Source organism: Macrotis lagotis, chromosome 4 (genome assembly GCF_037893015.1).
Source record: "Macrotis lagotis isolate mMagLag1 chromosome 4, bilby.v1.9.chrom.fasta, whole genome shotgun sequence".
Lineage (NCBI taxonomy): Eukaryota > Metazoa > Chordata > Mammalia > Peramelemorphia > Peramelidae > Macrotis > Macrotis lagotis.
The window spans coordinates 57,923,735-57,944,750 of record NC_133661.1 but is presented as its reverse complement, the minus strand read 5'-3'; the positions used below and the strand labels follow the sequence as shown (position 1 = coordinate 57,944,750).

General features: G+C 37.4%; 1 protein-coding gene across 10 annotated transcripts in view; it reads left to right on the top strand.

The window, feature by feature from the left end:
- KCNMA1 (potassium calcium-activated channel subfamily M alpha 1) overlaps positions 1-21,016 on the top strand; it is a 637,032-nt gene that overhangs the window by 384,593 nt on the left and 231,423 nt on the right. For all 10 annotated transcript variants that reach the window (XM_074232914.1, XM_074232913.1, XM_074232916.1 and 7 more), the window contains exons 9-12: positions 1,998-2,108; positions 5,849-5,954; positions 8,784-8,866; positions 14,784-14,853. In XM_074232914.1, coding sequence (XP_074089015.1) covers positions 1,998-2,108; positions 5,849-5,954; positions 8,784-8,866; positions 14,784-14,853 — 370 coding nt within the window. The remainder of the gene's footprint in view (positions 1-1,997; positions 2,109-5,848; positions 5,955-8,783; positions 8,867-14,783; positions 14,854-21,016) is intronic.

The window sequence follows — 21,016 nt, the reverse complement described above, 5'->3', positions numbered from 1 at the left end:
TTATCTATATCTAGATATTATGGCCACAGAGATGAAACTAAATGATCAAAGTTTAAAGATGTACATAGTCCTGGATTTTGATGTAATGGCCCCATTTGACCTCTGAGACCAGGATTAAGAACAAAGATTAAAACATTTCCTTGGATGCAGTACATTAACATCCCTGCCTCCCCTTTATAGCTCCAGTTTGCCCGATCGCTAACTGTACCACCGTAACAATAACAGTCCGTAATGGTGATATTATTAACTGCATCGTGCGTATTATTGATTTACTCTTTGTTCTGCATCATTATCCTTTCACCAATGAGTTTACTGCATCATTCTCACATACTCAGTCAAGCACCAAATTACAATGATAGGCCAACCTCCTGTAATGGCCTCTAATGGAACATTGCATAAGTAATCATTGCTGCCTCCCATTATGCACTGCTTCCAGCCAATGAGGGCTCGGCCTTCTTGGAACATGCACAGAGCAATTATGAAGTGGAGGAGACCTGGCAGTTCTCAATTTTGCCCAGGAAATTACCTTGTTTCATATTTGCCACCTGCTGGTGCCTAAAAACTGAGCCAGCAAAACTGCAGGCATGGTTGGTGTCTTTTGTTGTTGCCAAAGGTGGAGTCCAAGACTGAGGTCAACATTGGAAACCAGCAATCTTGGAGACTTGATGTTATTATGACCCTCACTCCCCCCCCAAAAAAATTACTAGCATCTCTCCAGACATCAGGGTTCTTGGCCTTGGTCTTTACCTATGCATTTTGGGAATTTATCGAATATGGTCAAAGTCAAGGTAAAAGTAGCAGGCTTAACACTTTATCTTTCATTCCAAGAGAAGAAAATCACTAGGTGAACCCAGAGTGAGGATAAAGGTTGCTGACCCCAGTATTTTACCCTCAAAACATTGGCTGCTCTGCAGTCAGGAGTGGCCGTATTCCATCAGAGTTCATAGAAAGGGCACTGCTCATAGAAACAGAAGACGAGAGATTAAATCATGACTCTGCCACTTACCAGGTACTTGATCTTGAGCAAGACATTTAATTCTTCTGAACCTTGCATTTCTCATTTGTAATAACAGGTTTCTTTAGTTTTACCTGTTGCACAGGTATTATTAATGCTTTCCTATATAAATGACAGCCATGACCACCTACCCTACTTCTCCATTAATTATCATCCTCTACTATTTGAAGGAGATGCCCCTTATAGACCAAGATGTTGTTACCTCCTTAGCACCCTCTCTTCCATCTATCTACCCATAATCCCTTTGGCATACATGGAAATTCCATGGAGCATAACCAACCCAGCAAGGGAAGCAAATAGCGGCCCCAATAGCCCCATCTTTGATTCCATAGGCGTTCCATTCTCATTTAGCTCTGAGTAATGCCCACTTACTGTAAAGTGTTACAGGCCCCCATTGTTGGAGGAGTTATGGCAGAAAAATGCAAAATTTCCTTTTAACTGCTTATGGCCAGCAGAGCCTATAATGTGTCAAGCCACACATTAGCTGCCCTGATAAAACAGTCTGCTTTCATACACACAAAATCATCGTTTCAGCAAGATTTGTTATCTCATTACCTGATAAGCTGTATGTCATAAACCAAACCTCCTACAGTAAATCTCCTGAGAGGAGGCTTTGTGGGCAGAAAGGGAGAGATATGAATCTGCAAAGGGGCTTGATAATGTAGCATTTAAACTCAACCATAATGCCACTTATTGTTAAATGCATAAAACTACTAGGCCAAATGGTTTGGCTTTTAATAGGATTTTGTGCAGCATCAGGTGAGAACCCATATGCCTCTTTAGTCCCTAAGTCTCTAAGCACCTGCTAACACCTCAGCTTTGCCTCACAGGCCACAGGGGGATGGGCAGTCGGATTTTTAGCAACGCAGCTCAAGGAGACAAAGGCTTCCTTTGCAGCTGCTGTCTTTTTCTCCATCTTGCCCATGGGGGGCAGGGTTATCTCTGGTCCCAGGATTCACTAATCCAGCCTCTCTTGTCACAGGCATATCGTTGTCTGTGGGCACATCACTCTGGAGAGCGTGTCCAACTTCCTGAAGGACTTTCTGCACAAAGACCGGGATGACGTCAACGTGGAGATTGTCTTTCTTCACAAGTAAGGGGCACTCTATCCAGGCTGTAGTCGGTCATTCGGTCAGTCAACAAGCATTTATAAAACGTTTGGTTTGTGCCAAGCACTCACTACTTGCTGGGAGTACAAAGAAAAGCAAAAGTAAACATGGATCCCATCTCCAAGGAGCTCGCATTCCAATGGTGGAAACAACTTGCAAATAACTGCAAACATGCATGCATGCAGACATACATACATAATCCATATAGACATGGAGTTTACATGAGTACATGTACATGAACTTACCCAAAACATACAGGAAGTATAATTTCAGAGGGAGGGTTAGAGAGGTCTGTGGTATATTTAGTGAGAGATTCAATGAATATAGTTGAACACCAATTATGTAGACACTTTGGATGATACAAATTTTCACAAAGTAATAGCTGGCCTCAGAGTCCTTACAGTCCAGTTAGGGAGCGAAGCAATGAATGAATGTAAGTCATGTTCAGTATTTCAAAATGTCTGTTATTTCATTGGTGATGATGAAGATCATGCTCATGACAGTAAGCCTTTATATGGTGCTTTCTGGCTTGATCGTCATATTACCATTGTGAGATAGGTGCCATTCAGGAAGGAAGGAAAAATTTATTTTATGCTTCAAATACTCCAAATGTGTAATGTGCTTAGCACTTTCTGCTGGACCAGACTGAAGGAAATGGACAAATCAGGGCTTGATTTATTGTTTTGTTGATTGTCAAGAATTAAGTAATAGAGAAAATATTAATAACGCAAATTATTAACTAAGGTTAGTGATGAAAGCTGGTTGTTAAAAACTTAGGAGTGCAACACTGGTGTGATTATCTTCATTTTATAAATAAGGAAACTAGTGACTTGTGCAGTATCAGCTAGTAAGTGTCTAAGTCAGATTTTTTCTGGGTCTTTCTGACCCTCAGAGCAGTACTCTATTGATAGTACCATGTAGATAGATATGAATATTCTTTCCTATGATAATGAGTACAACCTTCCCATAACTTTTAAGAAAGTTTTATGAGTTGTTAGTGACTTCAGAATTCTTTATCTGATGATAGCAATTGACATCTCCAAATATGGCTTGTCTAGTAAACCATACACACACACACACACACACACACACACACACACACACACACACACATTTAAATCTATATATCTTATATATACATATATACATTTAAATCTATAAATATACATACATACACACATTTAAATCTATATCATATAGATACACATGCATACATTTAAATTCATATATCATATACATACATTTAAATCCCTATATCTTTTATATATACATACATTTAAATATATATATATATATATATACACATAGATATAAATATGTATGTATATATCTCACCAGATGAAATTAAAAGCATTTTGTGCTTGAAATATCAAGCCAGATTAGCTCTGTCAATGCTTATGCTCTGAGGACATAATTTTTAAGAATTCAAAATGAGTTTCTTATCATAATATAACATATTTTAAGTGAAGGAAATATGACTGTTGCATAAGAGAAGGAGCTCTGAAGAGAAGATTTCTACCTACAGAAGTCCCAGATCAGTTCTACAAGGAAGGAAAGAATACCACTGTTTAATATTCCTTAAAACATATCTGTTGTGGGGCAGCTAGATGGTGCAGTGGATAAAGCAAGGGCCCTGGAGCCAGGAGGAACTGAATTCAAATGTGACCTCAGACACTTAATAATGGCCTAGCTGTGTGACCTTGGGCAAGTCACTTAACCCCATTGCCTTGCAAAAAAACCCCACAACCAAACATGTCTATTGCCCCACCAATGGAGGTCAATTTGACTATAGTCTTTTAAATAATATCTGGATGTGCCACTCCATGAAGTAATACATTCTCATGGGGAAAATTTCAGAGACCAGAAATGAATTACTGGCTTAGCATGGTCCAGTGACCAGTAGTAATATATTTTAAGAGTGGATCATTCATTTATCCAGTAAACATTTATTGATACCTTCCATAGAAAAGGCACTATGCTAGGAACCAAAAAATAAAATGGTGTCTGCCCAAAAGGAGTTTATATTCTGTTAGGAGATATACAATAGACATGAATAAACATGCAAAATTTGTACAAAGTAATTTTCATAGGGAAAACACTAATAACTGAGTAGATGAAGAAAGGCTTTGTGTAGGAGGTGGCATCTAATTATACCTTGAAAAGCACAAGGAATTCCAGTAGGCATCCAATTAGAATGCAAAGGTTTCTCCCCCAAAGAACACTCTCCTTTCTCATTCTGCAGATCCCTAGATCTGACCCAGACAATTCACAATTAAAGATGAATTTTGATCAAGAAGATATGCAGGACAAATTATTCTAAGACTTTCTATAATGGAACTGGAGTTTATGATAATAGCTTTCCTTAACTATCTGTTTTTAAATTCTCTTATTCTAGAAGTGCCAAACTTGTAATCTATGGGTCACATATAAGCAACAGTAGTTCTTATTTTAATATGTCGATGTTTTGATTAAATAAAGGGAAATATAGAAACATGTAGTTTTGTAAGTTAACATGTGGTCCACAGAAATGTGTGGTTCATTGGTCCTTGATTCAATTTTCATTTGACATCACTATCTTAGACCACCTTCTGTCCCTTTCTCCAATCCCTGGCTCTAAATTATTGAGTCTTTTATCCAGTTGGGCATTGAGGTACTGAGAAAATGGTCATTGTACTCAACAGTTTCCTTAATTTAAGAAAACCTCTTCCTAAGGATCAGAGAATCATTGATTTAGAGGCAGAAGTAAATTAAAGGTCAGAATCCAACCCTTTCACTTGACAGATGAGGACACTGAGTCCCAGAGAAACAAAGAGGTTTGTCTAAAGTCACAGAGTTGACCTTTTGGTAAGTATTCTTTTGAGCCTTGGTCTTGTTAGAAGAATTCTGCTATCAAAGGGAAAACCTACTGATAGAAGAATTAAAAAGGAGCGATCAAAGACCAGAGTAAAGAAAATTGAAAAAATGCTAATAAATCTGTGGTCTAAGGACCATAAGGCTGAACTAAAGTCAAGAATTTCTGACTGGCTTTTGCTTTTCATCTGTAAAATAGAAGCACAAAAAAAATGGACTCCCCAACTTCCATCTATTCTGTATATAATCTTAACTGTACCTAGTTATTACATCTCCTATCTAATATTATAAACAACAACAGCAGCAATAATAATACCAATAATGATGCTAATAATAGAAGTTTCCCATTAGAATCTGAACTCCATGACAACAGGGACCATTTTGCCTTTGTTTGATATCCTAGCACATAGTACCTGGTACATAATACTTGAATCTTATTGACTGACTGAAAGACAGAAGGTATGAGAACAAAAGACAGGAAGACTGAAAGACAGGAAGTTATGAGCACAAAATTCTATGTTTTAGCTTTTACTGCTCTGTTCAGTTACCTTTTGAAATCACCAAGCAAATATTATCCCTGTAAAGAAAAGCCTCTTTTCCTGGGATCCTTGGTACATGGACCAGTCCTGAGCTCATGTGTGTTTCTCTAAGGACCCAGAAGTTTGGATTCTCACCTGTTCCTTGGATTAAATGTCAGGGTTTCAGGTAACCTGAGTCTTTCACCAATGACGCGGCATGTGGCAGTTTTGAAAAGGGTCAGATGCTATTTTCTAAGCCTCTCTTCGTGGGAACTTCAGGCAGTGGGGAAGTCATAAAAATGAGAGAACCAGAGGTGGGTGTCTTACTGAGATGCTTCTGTTCTTTCCTTCTACAGTATTTCCCCTAACTTGGAGCTTGAAGCTCTCTTCAAACGTCACTTTACTCAGGTGGAATTTTATCAGGGTTCAGTCCTCAATCCACATGACCTGGCAAGAGTCAAGGTAAGGTGCAATTGGTTGCTTCAGCTTTCAGGTCACCTGTGAGCATATTCAGATGCCTACTGTGGTTCTAGGCTTGGCCATAAGACCAAACACAAATCTTCCCTATCCTCTAGATTACAGTTGATGTTTGGGGGTGTTTGTTTTAGTCATTGTGTAGAAAAAACAACAATTAGAAGACATCTCAGGATCTGAGAGATGATTCTAGCATCCTTGTGTGACAAATGGGAACCCAGAGCCTTAATAATCAAACTGCAGGTCTTGGAATCTGTTACTAACAGATAAAGAGAAGAAAAAAAAATCTTTGTTCATATGTATATATATATATGGAAAAAATCCTATTCAATTCTTCACTCATTTTTTTGTTACCTCCTTCAGAATACATAAAGTTGATCCAATATATTGACTTAAGGCTCTGGTTCCAGATTAATAGAATACCTAGGTTTGAATCTGGCCTCTGACATTTATTATGTCTGTGACTTTGAGCAAGTCACTTAATTTTTGTAGACCAGAGTTTTATCATCTGACAATGAGGAAATTTGCCAACCTCTAATGTCTCTTTTAGCTTCAGATCCAATCCTTTGGGACCAAAGCATTCTCACTTGAATGGGTTCTGCTTGACTCAATAGTATTTCAAGTTTGATTACTCTCTCCTGAAGAGATAATTAAGGAACTTTAAAAAATGAAAAAGAGAAATATTTTTACTTAGCAAATGACATCTTTATTTATTTTCTTATTTGTACCACTGAGAACCTGATGGACACTGTCACACCTCAAAGTACCTGAAAGGAAATTTCAAGAAGAAATATTCTCTCACTGCCAAAGACCAAGTCACTTGATTTTCAAATACTAAACACGAGAGACAAAAAATGATACAGCAAGCCATCATCTGGGCATTGTTTAATTTCATGTCTTTTTATTTATTTATTTTTAATTTTTGGTTTCTATAAGGCAGTGAGATAAATTGACTTGCCCAAAGTCACACAGCTGGGTAATTATTAAATATCAAAGGTCAGATTTGAACTCAGGTTCTCCTGACTTAAGGGCAGGTGCTCTATCCGTTGTGCCACCTAGCTGCCCCAATTTCCTGTCTTTTTAATAGGATCTGAACAAGTTAGAAGTAGCAATAGTTTTCTTTGAACTTTATACTCTCAGGGCCCTAATGTATACTATATGAGAATTGCTTTTGTTTTAATCTTTTACTTAAGACTCTGTGTGTGTATGTGTGTGTGTGTGGGTGCAGTTTTAATCTAATTTCCATAAGCAAAGATTCAACTTTTGCTATCCACTTCTGCTTTACCTCTCCTTCCTCCTCACTTGCTTTAAATCTACTAGCTTCCCTTAAAATTTGTATGACAGTTTGGCCTGAGGGAAGTATGGCAGAGAGACTTAGGAAAAGTCACATGGTTTTGATAAGCACTGCCACCTAGTACTTTATGTATATATTTGGGATTGGATAAAAAATAATTCCTTGTAATTGGCTGTGGAGGTACAACTAGAGATTTTACACCCAGGGCAAACATCCCAATATAACTGGGCCATTGTGGGACAGACGCAAACAGGTCAGGGTCCTCAGGACACTATTTTCAGACCTCTGGTAGGCTAAGGGGGCATAGGGAAGTAGGAAAGGATTTATTCAGCTTGCTATTTAGTAGATAATTATTTCAATGAGTTATTTTAGCTGAGGTGCTACATTCCCTGGTTTAGAAGCTGAAAGGCTACCTATGCCATTAATATTCTTTAAATTTGGAACATTTGAAGTTCCTGCCTGGACAACAAGGCTCTTGTGGCCTAAAATGACAGTTCTGATTGATTGTTAGCATTTAATCTAAAAATCTCAGGTAAATTCTTAGATATTAGCTCAAAGAATCTCTTATTTAGGCCAGCTGGAAGGGATTTGAGGCTACATCTTTAATCTTTTAAGGATAATGCTGAGGAGGAGGAGGAGGAAATCAAGCTTTTGCACCAACATCTTTGGTTAAAAAAAATCAAAGACTGAGCAGAATAAATCAGAGATCTGATACAACATGTAGTCGTATTCTATGTGCTATAGTTTTTGTTCTTTATTAAGACAAACGAATCCTAATATTATCCAAAGGGTTCAAAGAAATTTATCATTGAAACATTATTATTAAATAAAAATTATGAGCACAATTATTTTAATTGGTCAGTAAGTAAATTTTCTTTGATTCACACTGAGGAAGTCTTAGCTAGAATTTGGAATTTAGTAGTAATACCACACTCACCCCATCTACCACATGTGCATGTAAATACATATTCCTACAACTCTTAATAGTTATATTTGAGCACAGAGATAGTCTCTCTTGAAAGAGAAATTAACTTTTAGCTAATATTCGCTCCTAATCACATTTAGTATAGATATGTCCAAAGGCTAGATGTTGTCTGGACTTCTGATTTCTCTCCTCTCTTTTTCCAATAATTGATAGTTGGACCTCTTTGCCTTCACTTCCTCGTGGACAGGGAGAAAAATGCAATAATGTAGTCAGGAAAGAAAAAGGAAGAGAGGAGGATGTTAGATTTAATTAATTACTTGTTAAATAAATTGGAGGAGGATGATTGCAAATCACTATGCAAAATGAAAAGTATAATTATCAAGGTGCTTGTTGGCGCAATTCAGCAACAACAAAATGAAATGTTTACATCCTACCAAGAAATTGCAGCCTACACTTTGGATGAAAACTATAATCTCCTAGGCACTTGCCCTCCTCTGTGAAGCACCAGGTTCCTCAAGAGCTGTCAACAGAGAGAAAAATGCAAGCAAGCTGAGCTATTTATATGTTTGTATTTTGTTATTTTCCTTTGGTGTCTTAGATAGAGTCAGCAGATGCGTGCCTAATCCTTGCCAATAAATACTGCGCTGACCCGGATGCTGAAGATGCCTCCAACATCATGAGGTAACCATGGAGAAGCTGGGAATGGGTGTGGACTCCTTGGTATGCTGCCCTCTCTCTCTATATGTCTCTAGCAAAGACCCGTTTTGCTGAATATTTCTTCTTTCCCTTCTGAATCCTTTTTCTGGACTTCCTATCTGATTGAGATAATGGTGGTGGCATGGTTTAGTGGGCTCTGGAGCTATCAAGGTCAAAGCAAATGTGAAGATGAGAAATATCAGTTCAGTAACCAAAAGGACAAGGGAGGTGCAGAGAGGGCACCTAGACCAAGGGAAAACTTTGTGGTACATGATGTCAGCCTGTGTGACTATAGACAAGGGCTTTAATTTCTCTGTGCCTTGGTTTCCTCATCTGTTAAATTAGGGGTTGTACAAAATGACCTATAATTCCCTTCTCATTTTATGTCTATGATCTATGTGATTTCTTTGAATATGAATGATGTGAATAAATTGATGGTTTTTCTATAGAACTGTAAGGTAGCTAAGCTTATGCATGCATGCATATATATATAATATATATATTATATATATATATACATATAAATATATACATACACATGATGCCATAGTAGCCTTTAAGGGTTTTTAATTCCTCTTATATCTATTTCTATTCCAATTTGACATGCAAGTCTCACTTATGGAAATATTGGAGGTATCCACCATAGGAAGACTGGGTACATATAATTTAAGGCTGCCTGAGGCAAATTCTTTAGAAATTAATGGACTTCCTAGGGTATAACCAGGAAATGTTAAAGACTGGATTTAGGTCCAGCCTTTCCTGACCCCCAACTTAGCCTTAGAGGCAGTTAGGTAGTACAATTGAATAGGTAAAGTCAGGAAAACCCAAATTCAAATCCAGTCCCACATACTTACCAGGTCTGTGACCCTAGGCAGGTTACATAACTTCTGCCTGCCTCAGTTTCCTTATCTATAAAATGGAAAAAGCAATACACTTAATTCTCAGTTATTGTGAAGATAAAATGAGATAATATTTTAAAGCACTGTACAAATTTCAAAGCACTCTATAAATGCTAATTATTACTACAGTTATGGTTGTTATTATTATTATTTAATGGAGAGATAATTAGACTGGAAATCATAGACCTGAGGTTCTGTTCCTTACTTTGCAATTTAACTAATTAAAGTGATCCTGAATAAGTCATTTAATCTTTGTTTGCCTCAGTTTTTTTTGAATCTGTTTAATGGGAAGAAGTAAACTAGAGAATCTTGAAGGTTCCTTCTAGCTTGAAAATCATATTCTTGTGAAAGTAGATTAGATTTTAATCTTAGGGCCATATTTCCAGATAGTGCCTTCATAGCTTCCAGTCACAGTACAGAAATTCCTCTCTAAGGACTCAGACTATGTGCTATTCTCTCTTCCCCCAGTTTAAAGGGCAGCATAGTCTTATGGGTAAGTTCCAGGAGACAAAACAATCTTGGAGAAAAGTGAACTAAGGGAAAGTATTTCACTGCTGCTCAGTTCTAATGAATGGTTTCCAGAATTTTTAACATTCATCCTATTGACTAGAGAGTATTATTTAAGCCTTCAGTATTATTTGGGTCTAGATGGCCTCTCTTCAGGAATTTTGTTTAGCTTTAGGGTCCTGTAGGGCCTAATACTTTAGAATTCCTCTCATCTCTTCTGTCTTCACTTTAATCAGTTGTCCCAGGAGGCATGAACTTTCTTGTCCCTAGAAATAGGTGGCAGGTCATGATGAAGTAAGGTTGGTCTGACATGTTTAGGAGAGAGCAAACCCTTCCATTAGCATCTGGCCCTGGTATCTGGCAGGACACATCTGTTCAGGATCTTTTCATTCCTTTCACTTTTCTTTAGCAAATATGCCTGCCTATTGCAGGCATCTTTCTTCATCAGGGACTCACTAGGCAGTAGAAGGTACAGCAATAGCTTCTCATTTCATATTTCAAATATATATATATATATATATATATATATATATATATATAGTCTACTTCTTCCCACCCTTCCCCACAGTTCCTACTGCCCTCAACAGGAAAAAGATTGAAAATACCTTTGTGTATTGAATTGTATTGAAAATACCCATCTACTTATACACCCCTGCACACACTGGCAACACCATCACACTCATTTTACTTGAATATTTCCTTTATCATTTTAAGGGATAAAATACACACCAGAAAGGTAATAACTCGATTTCATTGTCTTACAGAACATTCAATTGAGAATGTTTCTTAGCAGCAGGACAAAGCCCAAGAGAGGAATGCTGGGATGGCACCTTCTTTTGTGTTTGCCACCTAGGAGGTCAGGTTCAGAAATATCAATTTTCTTAATTTCCACATTTATTTAAACCACAAGCTTGAACAGTACAAGATTTTACTCTCTATTAAAATACTGGTATCCAAGGGTGATTGGCATGATGCCAAAGCATAAAAATAATTTAACCCAAATGAAACCTACTTCTAGTTAAGTAAACAAATGCCTTGATTTCTTCTCTGAGCCCAGGAGGCACAAAAAGAGCATGGGAATGTTGGGTTAAAAATTAGCTCTGCTTTCCCTTAATTTTATATTCTTTCCTACATCTAACAGACTAAGAAAATAGTCTGCCTCCTTCAAATAAAAAATAGCAAAGATTGAAATTAGCTCACTTAGAGAGCTGACCAATGTTTATGAGTGAATCTCATAATGACTGGGGCTTCCTATTCCTTGAATTATAGATAAGGCAGACCCAATTCTTTTTCTAAAACAAAATTACATCCTTCAAGAACAAAAGCCAATGTGAATTTGTATGAGAAGAGGTCTTGCTTTCTATGCATTTCCCTAATGAATATCTATAACCTTTTAGGAAAAAACTGACACCTTGGCTGAGTCTCCTTCACTTCCCTATCCTTCCCACCCCAATTTTTTCCCTATACAATATGGTTTGTACATTTTCTTAAAAGAGATGAAATGTAGTTGATTTAATAAAATGCAGATGAGAGCATCTGAGTGTAACTTTGATTGAGAGTAAGATGGAGAATGTTTAATAAAACTACTTCCTTTATAAAGGGTTAAGCTCAAAAAGAATAGATAGCAGAATAGGGCTCAGATCTTGAATTTTAATTTTTCAGTTTCTCCCTTTCAAGAAGAATATACATACCTGTCTGGAATCCTGGAAGAGGTAGTCATAACAGTGACTTAGGCGGGCTGTGCTTTTCATTTTTACTAAACACTTTTATGTCCCAACAAACCTGGCAGTTCATATGGCTAAAGGCTTTCATCCCCATTGTCCAGATTAAAAGAAAAATGAAAAACTCAGGGTACAAGGAGGTTAAGTGTTTCATCTATGTCTCATTAATGTCAAAACTGAGATCAGAACTTGTGAATATACTATCCCTTCAGTCTTCTTTTCCTGCCAGTTCAATATAAACCATGTACAGGATGGGACCAGTGGTTTATTTTGAATAGAGAAAGATGAAGTTTTCAGAAGGAGGAGATTCCCAAGAACCCACAGTGATTCTCAGCTAATTCATTGAAATTCATTAGAAGTTCTCATTAAATATGCCATTGAGAGTCACAGAATATCATTATTGAGACCTTGGAGACCATCTAGTCCAATCTTTTTCATAACAAGGATCCCTCTAAAATAAATGTAACAAGTAGGGATGCTTTTTTCTAAAGATTTCCAGTGATCTAGCAGATAATTTCTAGTCTCCTCCAGAGGCAAGCCCTTCCCACTTTGGAATGTGCCTCAGATTCTTAAGAACTGTTGGTGCTTTATATCAAGTCCAAATCTGGTTCAAGATAGTCTATCCAAAACTCTCTTGTGGCCATTATCCTCCTCTACTCCAAGAGATAAAATAAGGACTACAGATAACGACAATAGATATTAATAATTATGTTGATTCCAATGATCTGAATATCTGAATTATTTTTGGGGGGGGGATTAATATTCCCAAACCATTCTCAAGGTACAACTGGAGTGATTGCCAAAACCAACAGGAAAAAAAAAATCAACTAAAATAAAAAGAAAATATCCCAACCATCTTTAGGCTAACACCCTATCATAATGGGAAGGACTCTTCTTTAAATTTCATCTAATACTAGGGTTAACAACTTCAGAGTAACCTAGTCCATCCATGCATAAACTGAGATGCATAGATGGAAAGTACTTTCATTGAGGTCACATACCTTGTTAAATAAGGGGTCAAACTAGGACAAGAAAGAAGAAAGGCCTGTTCTGAGGGGAGGAATCTGATATTCTCTTGTCCTTAAAGGGAGGAGTTAGGAGAGATGAAGAAGAGTCTAAAAAGGGCAAAATTTAGACTTTATAGGGAAAAAAAGTTAAAACCCAAAACCATTATAACATAACTATGCCAAAATAAATTGGGCTTGGAGCAGCTAGGGGGTACAGTGGATAGAGCACCAGTGCCTCAGACACTTAATAATTACTTGGCTGTATGACCTTAGGCAAGTCACTCAATACCATTACCTTGCAAAAAACAAAAAACAAAGTGAGTGGATTGTATTAAGAGGTGCTGAATTCCTTTTGCATTAACATTTTCAAGTAAAGATTGGGTGATCCTTTACTAGGGAGATTGTAGGGAAGATGATTGACTTTGGGAGTTCTTTTTGATTCTGAGATTTTTATATACCAGGTATTCTGACCTCCCATGTCCAGTTTTCTCTTCATCCTTCCATATCAGGCTGTTTATATTTTGTCACTTCCTCAAGAATGCCTTTAGTGTTTCCTGTTATGATATTTCAACTAGGTTCAAATATCAGAGGTGGAAAATAGTGTGTGAGGACTGATGGTATTGGTGGTGGTGTGTATAAATATATGTATCCATATATGTATAAATATATTTATATATATTATAATTTGCAATTGACTGAATTTTTTCTCTTCTTTTTTTCCCTACACATGGAATGACTGGTTCTTGGCCTCCATTTGTCCTTGTTAGAAATAATCTAACTGGCATTATCATAGTAGAAACTCATGACTATTTTAGACTTTCCTTCCTCAATTCAGTTCAAGAATTCACAAAAATATAATAATCACAATTTATTAATCATAGTAATTATTAAGTACTGAGCCAAATGCAGGGTTACAGAGATGAAGCTGATTAAGATATGGTTCTCACCAAGATTACACTCAATTCCTCAGTCAGTCAATAAACATGTAGTAAGTGCCTATTATGAACCAGACCTTATGTTAAATGTTAAAGAAAAGTAAAAGTCTCTGTTCTCAAGTGGCTCATGAGCTAATGGGGGAGACTATGTGAAAATCACTAAGTTAAAAAAAAACTCTACATATGGCATAAATTATAAATTATCAATAGAAGGAAGATACTAGAATTAAAGGGGATCATGAAAGGTTTCCTAGAGAAGGTAGTATTTTAGTTTGGAATTGAAGGAAACCAGAAGGTGGAAAAGAGGAGAGAGAGGCAGGGCAGATATAGTATCTAGGCAAATAATAATGGTGATGAATGATGTGGAGAATCTTTATGTAGAGAGGGGAGAGAACTTGATAAACCAGGAAGATCAAAGGAGACTATAGGAGGAAGTGGATTTAATCTTTAAAGATAAGAATTCTGAAAATCAGAGATAGGAGGGGACTGCAATCTAGACTTATTAGACCACTGCATCTTAGCTATAAACCTGGAAGGAACCTCTAAGTCAGAGACTCTTGTTAAAAACCCATTTGGCAGTCTGATGAAACCTCATAATATTTTTAAATAAATAAAATATATAGAATTACAAAGGAAATCAATCATATTGATATACAGTTAACAAAATATTTTTTAAAAAGCTATCCCTGGAACTGCCCCCAATTAAGACTTCCATCTAGGTCATCTAGTCCAATCACCTCATTTTAAAGTTGAAGGAAACAATAGGGAGCTACTAAGGGTTTTAGAGCAAGAGTCAAATAGAGAGAACTCAGCTTTGACTCTTTCTTTTGTAGAGTAATTTCCATAAAGAACTACCATCCGAAGATCAGAATTATCACCCAGATGCTGCAGTATCACAACAAGGTAAGGCACTGAGAGCCTGTCTTCTCTCATGTGGGGATATAGACATGGAACCTACTTGCCTTGTACTGATAAATAATTAACTGGCTGGCTGGTAAATATTTAATAACCAGCTCACTGTGGGGGGAAATGAGCACACCACACATTTTTAAATTTAATCTGGATTAACATTTTCTTCATTACGTGTTTTTAAAAATCTAGACCATGGAACCGTAGTAGTATTTGCTGATTTCCAAGGTGGACATGGTCGTTATGAAAATTCAACAGTTCTAGAGAACTGAATCAAACTGACTCTAGGCTACCTATGCCTTCATTTTTTTTTCTTTAAAAAAAAAGATAATTTATTCCTCACCAATTATATGTTAAAACTGTTTTTAACATTTTTTTAAAGTTTTGAGTTCTAAATGACTCCCACTTTCTACTTCAGCTTTCTACTATCAAAGAAGCAATATGGACAAAGAGGTATCATAGACAACAGCCTCTCTAGAACATTATTCTTCTACCTAAAGATTCGGGATTACTGGATCTTTGGAAATGATCTTTATTCACAAAAAATAGTATTTTTATAGCTCTTTAAGGTTTCGAAGCTCTTTACACACATTATTCAATCTTTAGATAATTTTGTGAAATAAATACTATCAGAGCTACTATCCTCAATTTGCAGATGAGGAAATTAAGGCACACAGAGGCTAATTAACTTGCCTATGTTAGCTAGGTGGCATGATGGACAGAGAACTGGGCCTGGAGTCAGGAAAACTTAAGTTGAAATCTGTCTTCAGAGACCCCCAAGATGTATAACCTTGGGACAAATCACTTAATCTCTGTTTGCCTCAGTTTCCTCATCTATAAAATGGTCATAATAATAACACCTACTTCACAGGTTTATTTATAGTATGTCTGATATTGTAAGTGCTATATAAATTGAAGCTATTATTATTTCTATAACCTCCTTAATTTTTCCTTTAGTAAGTGTCCCCTATGTATGGACCTTTTGACACATTCCTAGATTATATTTTTAAAACTTCCAAATTTCTCTCATTTATATGTTTTATTCTGTCAGTAGTAAAGCAACTATAGCTACCATATGTTTACTCGTATATCTTATTGGGGACAATATAAGAAAGAAAGGGTGAAAAGAAGCCCTGTCTTCAGAAAACTTGCAATTCATCTGGATAGGTGAGAAAAAGATTGTAACAAAGATCAATTACACTATAATGTCGTTGTCCAATACTATAGGACCCATAAGCTCAGAATAGGCATGGTCTAAGGGGAATGGCCAGTTTTCTATGAATTTCCTAAACCCACAAGCAGATGAGCCAGAGGGAAGCTGGATTCCTGCTTTAGGTATGGGTTGAAAAATGTAATCCCTGAAGACCTATTTAAATAAAAGATGCTTTGTTTGTAGGGACTGAGATTGTGGTTTACCCCAAACCAAGTTTAGAATAGAATGAACATAGTTCATTTCAAGAAGGAAATTTTCCCTCAGGAGATTTAAAAATAATATATAATTGCTTAAGGTGTATAATTTAGGAAAGTACATATGCATCTGAGTTTCAGGGGATATTGGTAGAATTGAATTTAACAGTTTTGTTTTTCTATTCTCTTATGACTGGCTTATCTACAAATTAAAACCCGGTCTGTCTTCCCAAAAGTAAACTCCCAGGAAAACAACTTTTGGAGAGGGAAAGTAGCTAGGGTCTCCTTTCTCTACTTGAGTTTTAGTAGCTTCTCTTAGCAATGAGTTCTGAAGACTGGAAGCTACTATGTACCTGGGTACAGGTGTCTTAGCTGAATACAATAACTCCCTGTTGGATTAGCTGTTCCAGTGATCCCCATCAACCAGGCCTCATTCCCTATATAACAAACAATGTGATGACCCAGAGATGACTCTATTCTGCCAATTGCAATAGCCCCATGCCATTATTCTTTAATTGCTGGCAAATGACGACCCATTTTGCCATGTGGGAGTCCACTGGAGGCTATTCTTTTGAGTGTATCCTGCTGGCAGTGATTGGCCTTCTGTTCAGAGATCACTGCCATTGCCAATCATTACCCAGCCCTCAGCAGGTGGCTGTTTTTGTACAGCTCAACATTACATGGCAGGCAGGTTTGGTGGTGGCCACCCAAGGTCATATTCATCCGTCTTTGTCTTGAAAACTAGCACAAACCCTGAGCTGAGCACATGAAGACAATGTCAGTGACTAACCAGTCCCAAATTGCAGAAACTCCTGTATTGTGGCTCCATAGCTGATGATGCTCCATGGAACTTTCCCTAGTACTGGAATTTTCCCAACTTTGAACTTGACACTGATGGATGATGCTAGTTGGGAGCTGAATGTCTATTGGTGGTTATTTATTTCAGCAATTTAAAGTTTATTCAATCTGGGTTCTCTCTCCCCCACCCCATTTCTTTACACTTTTTCTCTCCCATTCCCGCCCCTTCCTTCTCCTCTATCCTCTGTCTACTTGTATTTTTCTTTCTCTGTCTCTGTCTCCTGATCTTTCCTTCCCCTTCTCTCTGTTCCTCCATCCCTCTCTCTTACTTCTCCTTTGTCCTCCCTGTCTCTCTGTCTCTTTTGGATTTGAGGGAGATTTAGACTGAATGGGAATATTAATGATATACACACACACACACACACACACACACACACACACACACACACATATATGTATTTGGAAAGGGGTTAAGGCTCCTTCAAATTAGAAACAAAGCTGATTTTTTTTGGATATATTCAACTGAATTTGAGTGAAATGATTCTTGTCAAAACTAAATCCACTCCACTGGCCCACCGCAGTTTGGAGCCTGTGCCTGTGCACAGCCACTTTCATCTTCCACATCTCTTACAAATGTAAACTGTATAAATTGTTCAAAAATAATAGAGGGCATCTCTCCTCCATTCTTACTTGCCCAAAGCCTGATTTCTTTTTAGTCTTTTAGTCCCAATTTATTTGGGTCCTGAGGCTGTGCAAAAAAAAAAAATCAAAGATTGAGACTTTAGCCAGGCTAGTCAGAAACATAAAAGCTCCATGTCCTGATGGCAGAACTTCTGAGATTTCTAAACAGAGAGAGGAGAATTAGCTTTGACAGTTGCCCAGGCTCTTTTTTCCACCCAATCAAGTGCCAAGGAAATGCCTCAGGACTGCCAATACATTGTTACTAGAACCATCTTCAAGAGGAGAGGTGGGGAAGCTGAGTGGAGCTGTGATCTTGGCATCTCCCTTGGCACTGCCATTCTTGGTCCAGACAGCTAGATGAGGAGCACAAGTGACTAAAATAAACCGTAAACTAAGGTCAAGCTTATCATTGCTGTGCCCAGCTTCCCAGTGCGGTACTGTGAATTGTTCCTGGTTCTGGAATCAGAATACCTGAGCTCAAATCCAGCCTCTGAAGCTGTGTGACCCCAGGTGACTCACAGCCCCCAAGGACTACAGTTTTTGCAGAATGGACTTTTCCAGTGTAGCCTCCTCCCTCATTATCCAGGCTGGGCAGCTACGCAGTCCTATGCCACTGATGAGAAATCAAGCCTGACCTTCGAGTATAATTATGATAATCCTTAGTATTTGTATGGTTTGTTGTTTGTTGTGACATCAGTTGTTCCCAACTTTTTTGTGACCCCCATTGGGGTTTTCTTGGCAAAGGTACTGGAGTAATTTGCCATTTCCTTCTCCAGCTCCTTTTACAGATGAAATTGAGGCAAATAGGATGAAATGACGTGCCCAGGGTCACACAGCTATTAAGTGCCTGAGAAAGAATTTGAACTCAGATCTTCCTGACTCCAGACCCAGAATTTTATCCACTGTCTCACTTAGCTGCACTACATTTAAAGGATACTTTGCAGTTTGGTTTTTTTTTTTATTGTTTTACTTATTTTGTCTTCTTTGATTCAGGAAATATTTAATTCAATGAGCCGTAATTAAATACCTACTGTTTTCAAGGATTTGAGGTCAGTGTTGGAATTCTGGTCAGGAAGACCTGATCTGTTTGCCTCTTTTTAGATGTGTGACCATGGGCAAGTCACTCCATGTCCTCCTGAAAAGTACAAATGGATTGTGTTATGCATCTTAAATCACAGCTTCTTGATATAATAAGGATGTGCAAGGCCCTGGCAATATAAAAACAAGCAGAGAAAGAGCAGACAAAAACAAGCAAACAAAAAAACATAGTCCCTGCCCTCACGGAGCTTATGGCCAAGGGGTGGAGAATGCATCATATTCTATAAAACTTTAGACATCTCAGAATTGTTGCAAAAAAACGTTAGGCCAATCTCGGTGTACAGAGACTTGGGGAGCTAACGCTCTGGACAGGTGAGACCAGCAGCCCTGATGCCTCAAACGTCATAATGCATAGAGCCATCAACACAGCAGTAGACCCTAGGAGTAGGCAGAACAGAAGCAATTGATGCTCCCCAGAAGTGATACAGTTCATCAGACTGAAAAGCATCCAAGGCACCACATTTCTATTTCTGAAAGAAAAGAATGATGCCATTAGGCACTGTTTGCTCTCAGTGTAGGAAGCTTTCAGCTCCTCAAGGAAAGATATATAATCTGAATTGGTCCTTGATGAAAGTGGTGATCGGAGAAAATTAGAATGGTGAGGATGGCCAATGGCAATGTTTGGATCTAGCGTGAACTCTTCTATTCCTCTTAATAATAATTACTTTATTTCTGACATGCCCACTTAATAAAACGTTGTCCCACTTAATTTTGTCTACAAAGCACGAAGGGCTGATGCTATTATTTCAGTTTTGCCTGTGAGAAAATTGAGATCCTAGATTGAGGTTTGGAAGGGGCATCACAGTCTATCTAACACAACCTCTTCTCTTTACAGTTGAGGAAACTGATGTTTAGTGGGTTTAAATGACTTACCCAAGGCCATATGGATAGTAAACATCAAAGGCAAGATTTGAATACAGTAGATCATGGATATATCTACTATAGTAAGATATTATAGAGTGGCTAGGTAGTACCATAGTGCATAAAATATCAGGCTTGGAGTCAGTCTCATCTTTCTGAATTCAAATCTGTTCTCAGACACTTACTAGTTGTGTGACCCTGAATAAGTCATTTTACCTTGTTTGCTTTGCTTTCCTTATCAATAAAAGGACTTGGAGAAGTAACGGGAAAACCACTCCAGCTCTTTACAAAGAAAATTCCAAATAGGGTCAGGAAGAATCAGATACAACTAGAGCAACTGAACAACAATAGATAGTACTACATTTAAGATTCATTTTGTTAAAAAATATTTTGCTTTAACTTTCCCTTCATCTCCAAATATCCTTCCTCTATCCCCTATCCAAAGAGTCATATGGACAGTGTGCCATATCTCATAATCCCCCACCTCTTCAATGAAGGTTAGGACCTCTTCTTTTTGACTAAGCTAGTTTCCTTAATTATTGTTAATAAGTCACATTGAAGGAGGAAGAAAAAAAATTGGAATTCAAAATCTTGTAAAAATGAATGCTAAAATTTTTCTTCATATTTAAAAATAAAATACTATTAATTGTAAAAAAAAGCTATTTTCCATGAAAATTTAATAATAATTTTAAATCTTATTTGTGTAGCTCTATAAGGTTTGGAATATCCTTTTCTTACCTTGTAAAATTAATTGTGAGATATTTTTCCTTAGCTACATTAAGGGATGTTCCCAGAGTCACTTAGCAAGTGATTAAAGAATTAGAATGTGGGCTCAAGCACAATTTTCTGATGCCAATATGACTTTTCTTTCCATGCACCCTGACATAATGGTTACAGAAATGAGGGCCTAGAATTTAGACCTCCCCACTCTCAGATCAATACATTCTTCCTCTCCTACAATTGAGGTAAGGGCCATGGACATTGTGACTGGAAAGAAGCTTCTGGTTTTGCCTTTGGGGCATAGATATATTTTCTAAATTAGGGGATTTGTTTCCAGGCTCCTGTGCTTCTCTTTGGGCAGTTTCCACCAGACCAAAATTTTCTTCCAATGCAGATGCCAAAAAAAGGTAGAAACTCACAATGTGAATCCCCATAGCAGATCATCATCTTTTTGTTTCATTAGCACAATTTTTCTTCCCTACCCCCACTTCACTCAGTGATTGGGGAAAGTGTACTGGCCAACAGAAAGGGCAAAGGAAGCCCCTAGTCATGGAACTAACTTGAATTTCACATGTAATGACATGTAAAATAT